Here is an 8,376-nt window from a genome sequence, read left to right on the forward strand (position 1 = left end):
ACTACACGGGGCGTGCATAGCAGAAGGATATATAGTACTCACACCCACAATTGGCATCAATTCAACGTTTACTTTATTTTTTATCCGTGGGTAGTAGCCTAGTAGGGAAGGGGATGAGAGTCCTGGCTCTGCTTGTAATTCAATGCAATTGCTCTCGGACGAAATATATTCAACATCTGTAATAAACTATGTCGTCAATGTCAATCAATTTACAGACAAATAAAAATGCCAATGGAAAGGAAAAGAAAACAACATATGGTTACCATGTACAATCATTAGGTACAAGAATCGCCTGGCACGAACGGCATTCTTTACCTAAAACACAAACAAATCAAGACTAGAGAAGGGCCTATGAGACTTATCAGTTGTAATCACCTTATGACCTTCAAATCTGAAAGATCACAGGCTGCAAGCTGCATGCTCAGTGACCATTCTTCCCCTTCGATGAAAAGAATCTACTAAAGCCTCGTGCATGTTTCTCTGGTGTCGGGGTGGAGGAGGCCGATGAGGAGGTTGACTTTGCAGGCCTATGTTTTGGAGGCTTCACTGGAGATCTGTCCGGAAGGTTTGCTTCATTGTCTGATGGACTGTACACGACGTTGGAGAAATGCAGAGGCGACACCCCACCTAATTTCTGCATGTATGCAGGAGTAGCATTGTCCATCTCGACCGGATCTAATTCTTGCAAATTTGGGCTACTAGTTGTAGGTTCATCTTCCGGGAAGGCTTCAACCTTTAGACTTCTTTCACTGTATGGAGATCCATTTTGCTCCGTTTGAGGATGCAAGGCTTTCAACTGCTTGCCAAGAAGATAAATGGTTTCCTGACACTCGGCTAGCTTTTCAGCAGCAGCTGCCAAATCCCTCTCCTGCAGTGAACAAAACATTTCAATCTAAGATTTTTCGACTCATCTAACATTCATTCAGGATTCCTGGATTGAGATAAGTTGCGTGCTATCATATTTTTAACTATAACTGGATAATAAATGTCACCCATTCTCGTATTTTCTTTCATATACACGGCTATGTTTGATACACAACCAACATCGCAATCCATTTTCACAAAGGAACTACATTGTTACCTGCTTCATCTTTTGGTTACTATCAGCAGCTGAACTCTCATTCCTGATAGAAAAAGAAGACCAACATTAGAAATAGCAATTGTCAAAGTTATGATAAAAGGAGAAAAAGGTGGGGACGATTGTCAAGCAATTTAAAGATATGAAATCCTATATTTTTTTCCTCTTTTCGGCATGCCAACACAAACTAAAATTGCAATCAACAGCTGGCCCATATTCCTGCAGTTAGAACATGAATAGCTCAGAATTAATTATAACCAACATCACAATGGATGAGATTCTAACCCCTGTATTTGCTCTTCAAGCTCTTTACACTTGGCCAAAGCATCTTCATGACCCCTCCTTTCATCTTGAAGTTCATTCTCCAGAGTTTCAGTCTTAACTTGCAAAAGAATTAGCTCAGTTTCTAACTCATGGGCACGTGTTTCAAGTGACCTGTATGACTCTGCCATACACTTCAGCTGTGTCTCCGCCAAGCTATTAGATTTCTGAGTAGAAGCCAATTGTGATTTAACTTCCGCCAGAAGTTGCTCAGTTTCCAGTAATTCAGACTTTGTCATTTCAAGACTTTCAATGCATCTTGACAGATCTATTGCCACCCTCTCTTTCTCTAATTTCAATTCTTCAAACTCCTCGACAGATAATTTTTTGAACGTAGCATTTGGTTTATAGGATGAGACTAGATTTCCATCATCAGGAACCTCAGGATCAGAACAAGGATTTATAATATGAGAACAACCATTTTGATATCTTTCTCCAGGTGAATCATCTCGAGGTAACTTATTTTCTGGCAAGGCAATCTTGTCAATGCAATCAGGACTGTTAATTTCAGCTTCTGTACCCTTGTAGCCAAGGACATTAAATCTGAACTCACTCACTTTAGCTAAAACACAAGACAGGTCAAGAACAAATTGCATCAAACTTTTTTCACTGCGTAGAGCTTTCTTAAAAGTGACGGAGAACTCCTCAATCGTTTGGCTCATTCCATCTACATTACAAGATGTGTCATGAAATGCCATTGCTTCTCTGCCTAAGAACAATACAAAGTCATGAATCTGAGAAATTGCAGCTTCTACGTTTGAAGTTATCTGCACAAATTCTGTTGCTTGCTGGGATGAAGTGGAATCCTTCCCAATTCTTAAGCCAGCATCTTCAGGATTAACATGCCTATCACATGGAGAATCAGAAGGCTGGAGCGGTTGGACAACCTGAGAAATGCAACCAGAAGAGTGCTCGACAGAAGTGTCTTGTGCATCTTGCAGAATATGTTTAATCTCCTCCAGGACCTTTCCTCTATCAGCATCCTTAGACATGGACTTGAAAACCGACAATATTCTTGACTGAAGCCCTGTCAATGAAAAGTGGTCAACATAAGATCCTGGATCAGGCACTGACAACTGTGCAACAGAAGGCTCCAGATTCAACAATAGATTTGGAACAATCTGTTTGTTAGATGAATCATCTATGCAATTATTGATATTTGACACATCATTGACCACAATTTCAGGTGTCTTGTTTGAAGAAACTGAAACACAGGTATCTCCATTAGAATTGTTTGATAGATGAGCCAATTTTTCCACCTCCAGAAAATCATCCATTAATTCCAACTTATTAGTGGCTTCAGGTGTGCTTGATTTCTCAGTATTCTTTTCCTTTCGAAATTGGGAGAGCTCAGAGATTAATGCTGTAGCCCAAGATTCAGCACAGCTTAGTGCATCATCGTTTCCATCTTCAGATATGGAGGTTATACTTGGTGCATAGCTTGCATTGCGACTATAAATACTTTCATGGGTCATCCGGGTCATCGATTTTGGAGATCCTTTTTGCTGGTTACATGTTTGATGTTGAGCTTCCAAGTTTTGAAGCTTGCTTAAGGTTTTTGCGCACATGCTTCTTGAGGCCTGCAATTCACTGTTACGCTTGGCCAAAGCTTCTCTGAGCATCTTAGTTTCTTCTTCCATTACCAATAAACGCTCTGTAAGAAATTCATTATCTTTCTGGAATTTCTGTGCATTCTCTAAGGAGAACTCAGGCACAGGACACATGTGAGGACTAGCAGGCTTCACAGGGGACTTCCTCAGTCTATTTTCTCCATAATCTCGGCCAAGACTCTCAACTTCTAGCTTCATCTGTGCAAGTGCTGCAGGACCGGGCAACTTTTTCCGCACCAGACCCCGTAATCTTTGGCATTCTGCCTCTAATTTGGCAATTTTTTTTACCCCCTCCATATGCTGCTTGTTAGCAGCTTCTGCAGACCTCATACTCATGTTCTTTTCTTCATTGCGAATTTCAAGCTCCTTGGAAACAACATGAAGTTCATACTTAAGTGAACTGATTTCTCTTTCACATGATTCTATGTTGCTCTTCAGAAGCTCAATGTCAGCCTCAGCTTGAGCTTTTTCTTCACTAATTTTTATCAGCATGTTTGAGCGCTCCTGCAAGGACCTTGAAAGGGCCTCGTTTTCAGCAGCTGACCTAAGGAGTTCCTGTTCTAAGTTATCAATCTTTGCCTCAAACTCCCCTTTAATCTTGTCCAGTTGCTTGGTTTTAGAAAGAGCAAATTCTTGCATTTTCTCTTCATGCTCTTCCTTCAGATTTCTGATCTGTCGCATGCACTCTTTAAGAGCACCATCTAAATGTGACGCACGATCCTCAGCAGTAAGTTTTGCAAGAGTGACAGATTCAAGATGATTCTTCAATGACAAAGCTTCTGCTTCAGCCTTTTCCCATCCTGCACCAATTGGATATGATTAAACTCTAAATCCAAGAAGCCCTCAGAATTGAAGTAAAATTGAATTTTGAAAATCTTAGGTAGTATCGAGTTTCATCATTAAAAAAAGCACACCTGAGACAGCTTCTTCAGCCACTTTTGCATGCTGTTTTACAAGGTTTTCCTTGGTTGTCATCTCTGAATTTGCCGCCGACAGCCTATCACTCAGATCCTTGATCTCATCCTCTAGACTCTGAACTTTTTCCTCACACGTCTTCACTTGATCCTCCAAACCAGTCAGATGGGAATATGACTCCACAGAAATTTGGGCATAGTTTGGTTTTTTGTAGTTATCCTGTTTGAAAAAGACAAACACGAGGAAAAGAAGAAAAATACATGTAATTAACATTGCTGATTCTAGGAAGCCAGGAGAATGTTAAAATAATCAAAACCTCTAAATCAAGGGGCCGCAGGTCCTGTAAAGTTACAAGTTCTAAAGAGAGAAAGGACTAGATGCATAGTTTATGCAAGGAAACTAATATATACATCAAGTTATAGCACTATAAATGTTCGTTCAAATATTTAAAAGAGACCCAGCGTAAAAATGCTAAAATGTTATAAGGAAAAATAAAATTCATAAATTTTGAATATGGGCAAACAAACAGGAAAATTGCAGAAGGAAAATTTGAATATTTAAAACATTTAGTTATAACAAATTAGCAAGACAAAATGCAACAGATGTTAAAAATTAATATTAATATGAAGTATATTATCAAAAAGAAGAAGAAGTAAACATTTTCTATATGAAAAATTCCTCGACGCAAACTATGGACTCTGTTTTTTCTTTAGAGGAAATTCTAATAAAGTTACCTGATTGCCCTGGGAGGAAGCACTAACAGAGTCCAATCCAGCAGCTACTTTCTCAACAACTGCCTTGTCCGATGATTTTTTCTTCCAGGGCCAGCGCCGCTCCATCTGAAACATCGAATCTTATAAGCGGTTTATTCGGCATCCTAGATTCTTTCTCATACCGTGAACTACAGAATACAGCGTCATCTTGCCATCGTAACACACAATGCTATCATCTAGCGATATTCACAGATACTAAGCGGAATGATATTTGATAAGACAGCTCTTAAAAGAACATTCATGAGAAATTGACATGACTCTTCATCCATGAAAATATACCTCAAAATTTGCAACGGTATCGGCGCAGAAGCGATCGCAGCAAGGGACAGCCTAAATTTTCAACGTCTACGGAGTTTACTTGATGAGCATTATCCTGAGAAGTGAAATTTTCACAAGAATGCGGCAGCTAGGAGGGCGCAATAATGTCTTCCAGGTTTTACGCGGGCAACACCCTAAAATGTAAAAGATTATCATTTTCTGTTGTCAGTAAAACTTCGGCGCTGACAGCACATTGAATCTACTATCCTTGCCCGAGAAGCAAAAGGGAAAGTACAACGCGTTGCTTCAACTCGAAAATTCGTCACCGATTGACTCCGAGTATTATAATCACGCAATGCTCCGAAGCGAGGTGCAGTGTGGCAGAGCATCAAACAAAAGCCATGAAAGAAATCCGGGGGGTTTTTGGCCACCGGGATGCTGGAGATCTAAATTACTGAGCAGGTCTGCTTTTGATGGCTTAAGATCCTAAAAGTCTACGAATATAACACATGCCGTAACTAGCCGTACGCGAAAATATGAGAAATACTTCCAGAGCAAAAACTCGAGAGAAAATGAAGTGACGTGAGGGAACGAGAGCGGGCAAATAGTGCTGTCAGTGAATATTTATAGCTCACAATCTCAAACACTCAAATTAGATCCAAATTACGCAGTCAACTTTTAGAGAAGTGAAAATAAGATATGGGCCAAAGCAGGCGATTCTAGGACTGCCACCACCCACTGAAGTCGCCGGTAAGAGATTTTGTCGAAAAATTTAAAATCAGATAAGAAATAAACCGCAGAGAAATGAATGGCTGAGTTGGACTTCCCACGATTCGGTTGCAAATAGCCCGAAGTAACGGAAACAGAAGCACTCCGAACAGAGCGTCACCGACAAAGAAAAAATGCCCAGCCAATAAAGAAATAAAAAATAAAACCATGAGTGACGAGAAAAAAGAAGAGTAAGAAGAAGAGCAAGGCGCGGTAAAGGGAAAAAGTAGAAGAGGAAGGGGCGAGTGAAATGGGCTTACCGGAAAGAGAGGGAACAAAAAAGAGTGGGAATGGTGAGGAAGCAGCGGGTGCAACTGCAACGCTATGGCAGCAGACAGAATCGGCAGAGGAGGATGTTGAGCAACGGCAAGAAGGCGGAGGGGAATGAGAGGTCAGAATGAGGTGTGAGGTAAAAGGGAGGGCGTCCGTAAAGCTCCAAAAACCCGTCACCCTTAAGGTTATGGGGACATTTGGGTTTAAGGAAAGACAGGGAGAGAATAAAGTAGGAGGAAAAGCAGCGGGAGAGAGTTGAAAATGGAGAAGGGAAGTGAAGGTTATGAGGCGGGGAGGGGACAAGTTGAGATTTGGACAGGTGATCGGAAGAAAAGAGAGATTATTATTATTATTATTATTATTATTATTATTAGTATAAAAATGGGAGGAAGTGTGAGTAATACGACTATGGGCCACCGTCTCTCACTGGCATTCAATCCTGTACAGCTCACCCATTTGTTATGTAGCCACGCCCAAGCTACTTTCATTCTCCCATTACTTGCCGTTGGCGGCTTCCTTCTCACTCCTCCCCACCCAAGTTTACCCAGTACCCCCCCCCCGCCGCCTTTATTTCACCCACAATATTTTCGCCAAATTACGTACTCTTGCAAAATGATGAATCTAATTATTTTCTTTGTAAGTCAACCTCGAATAAACATTCGACACGCTCAAAAAAATAATTTCTTTCATTAATCATGAACCAAAACTAGTGTTTAAGGTTTTCCATTTGTTAATATTTGATCAGATGATAACGTAATCGGTTGCCACAGGAAATGGCAGGGAATATTGCGGGAATGCACGACACGTAGGTTTGGACTTGCAGGTCCTGAATTCAAAGTGCTTGCCGATGCGTTCGTTGGGGAAGATTTCTCTTTCGTCCTGCACATGGAACAGAATCTCCAAAAACAACAACAAAGCAAAGAACAGCCAGCCGTCCACGTGGAAAAGCCTAGCCTCCTTCTATCCTCGCATGCCTTGCCAACAGGGAAAGGTATTTCCAAGGATCTGCCTTCTCTCGAATCTTACAGAAACAGGGTGATATTATGCCTAAGGATAATCAAAACTAGTTATTAAATCTTAGGAGATTGAATCATTGAGGTGAACATATGAAATGAACATGCAAGAAATTAATTGTGTTAATTTGTCGTCAATCAGGGCGAACTGGAAAGAAAAGGAAAGAGAGGGCAATAAATGGAGCAGTTGTAATGGAGAGGGTGGGTTTATGATGATCGGCCGACAGCTTGGATCCCTGCTTATTAGCTTCACTTTCAAGATTTTTCTATTGACTAAACGTGTCATTCGTTATTGCTACTAATCTGCTTCCTCCCCCCCCCCCCCCAAAAAAAACAAAAAAAAAAGTCTGTTAAATTATCATAAATTTTTAATTTTATATTTAATGATGTCAATTAATATTATAATGATGGTGGACAAAGCACTCAGTTAATATCTTTTTTTTCTTTTCACAACAAAAGTAAATTTGTTTAATTATTTAAAATTATCATGACACCTCTTATATTTAAGAATAAAATAAATTTTTAAAAAATCATACCATATATATACAAACTGAGAGAGTAAATTTATAAAAATATTCACATATTTTTACTTATGTCTCTGAGTGAAACATTCAAATAACCATTATTAATTGCATTAAAAACAAGGAATAAAAAATAAAACAGTGGTATAGATGTAAAAAATATAAAATTTTATCAGATACTCTATATTTTGGATCAAGGACGCTTCTAATAAATGATTTGTATGGTGAATAGGATGGAGTAACTTTCAATACTTCTTGTAATGTATCTTTTAAGTATTTAAAAATCAAAAAAATAATAGTGAACACAATAAATATGTCTCAAGATGACAAAATTTTTAACCTTTGTCCCTAATAAAAATTAGAAGACAAACAATTTACGATAGTCATAAAATTAAAGCTACAACAAGGGAAAAATTAAAAAAAATTCCTTTCATGTGCCTTGTTTGAAAGACCCAAAAAACCTTGCAGAAAGCGCCACATAATAAAGACATCAGCAAGCACAAATACAAGTATACTTGAATTGATTAAAAAAAATCTCATATTAAATAAAATCAGGTTCAATATTTTATAAAATAAATTTAATTTTATAATTTTGAGTTGAGATATGATATTTTTATGTACTCTTTTTTTTTATTTGTTTGAAATATGGAGTTCTTCCGATTCGCTGCCGTTCCTCACGTTCACGATTCCCTCCTTTCCCTGCTTTTATGTATCCTTGCATCCCAAATGATACCGTTCGTTAATCTGTGAGTAGTTTACAAAAAATGAGACCGACAAGCAACAATACTATAAGACAGTACTTGGACTAGTAAATTTAAGGCATGTTTGATTTCTGTATTTTGAAAT

General features: G+C 38.9%; 1 protein-coding gene across 3 annotated transcripts; it reads right to left on the minus strand.

Moving 5' to 3' along the window:
• Positions 1-138: 138 nt before the first annotated feature.
• On the minus strand, positions 139-6,298 carry LOC129302880 (filament-like plant protein 4). 3 transcript variants are annotated; one of them, XM_054941766.1, is made up of 7 exons: positions 5,984-6,298; positions 4,977-5,149; positions 4,659-4,763; positions 3,924-4,143; positions 1,364-3,809; positions 1,082-1,124; positions 139-868 (listed from the first exon to the last, which is right to left on the minus strand). In XM_054941766.1, the coding sequence occupies exons 3-7, from the start codon at positions 4,761-4,763 to the stop codon at positions 422-424; spliced, it is 3,261 nt and encodes a 1,086-aa protein (XP_054797741.1). In that variant the 5' UTR covers positions 4,977-5,149; positions 5,984-6,298; the 3' UTR covers positions 139-421. The 3 variants fall into 3 exon arrangements, with proteins under 3 accessions (XP_054797741.1, XP_054797742.1, XP_054797740.1); XM_054941767.1 differs by lacking the exon at positions 4,977-5,149; XM_054941765.1 differs by having other exon boundaries at positions 4,977-6,298.
• Between the last annotated feature and the right edge of the window lie 2,078 nt (positions 6,299-8,376).

Source organism: Prosopis cineraria, unplaced genomic scaffold, assembly GCF_029017545.1.
Source record: "Prosopis cineraria cultivar Desert tree isolate PC_DT_omini unplaced genomic scaffold, ASM2901754v1 PC2, whole genome shotgun sequence".
Lineage (NCBI taxonomy): Eukaryota > Viridiplantae > Streptophyta > Magnoliopsida > Fabales > Fabaceae > Prosopis > Prosopis cineraria.

Bases quoted from the DNA above. Each gene is read 5' to 3' on its own strand.
- LOC129302880 (XM_054941767.1), bottom strand. From the start codon at position 4,763: ATGGAGCGGCGCTGGCCCTGGAAGAAAAAATCATCGGACAAGGCAGTT. The intron at 3,810-3,923 runs GTGTGCTTTTTT...CAATTGGTGCAG, and splicing joins GGCTGAAGAAGCTGTCTCAG to GATGGGAAAAGGCTGAAGCA. The intron at 1,125-1,363 runs GTTAGAATCTCA...TTTTTCTATCAG, and splicing joins CTTGAAGAGCAAATACAGGG to GAATGAGAGTTCAGCTGCTG.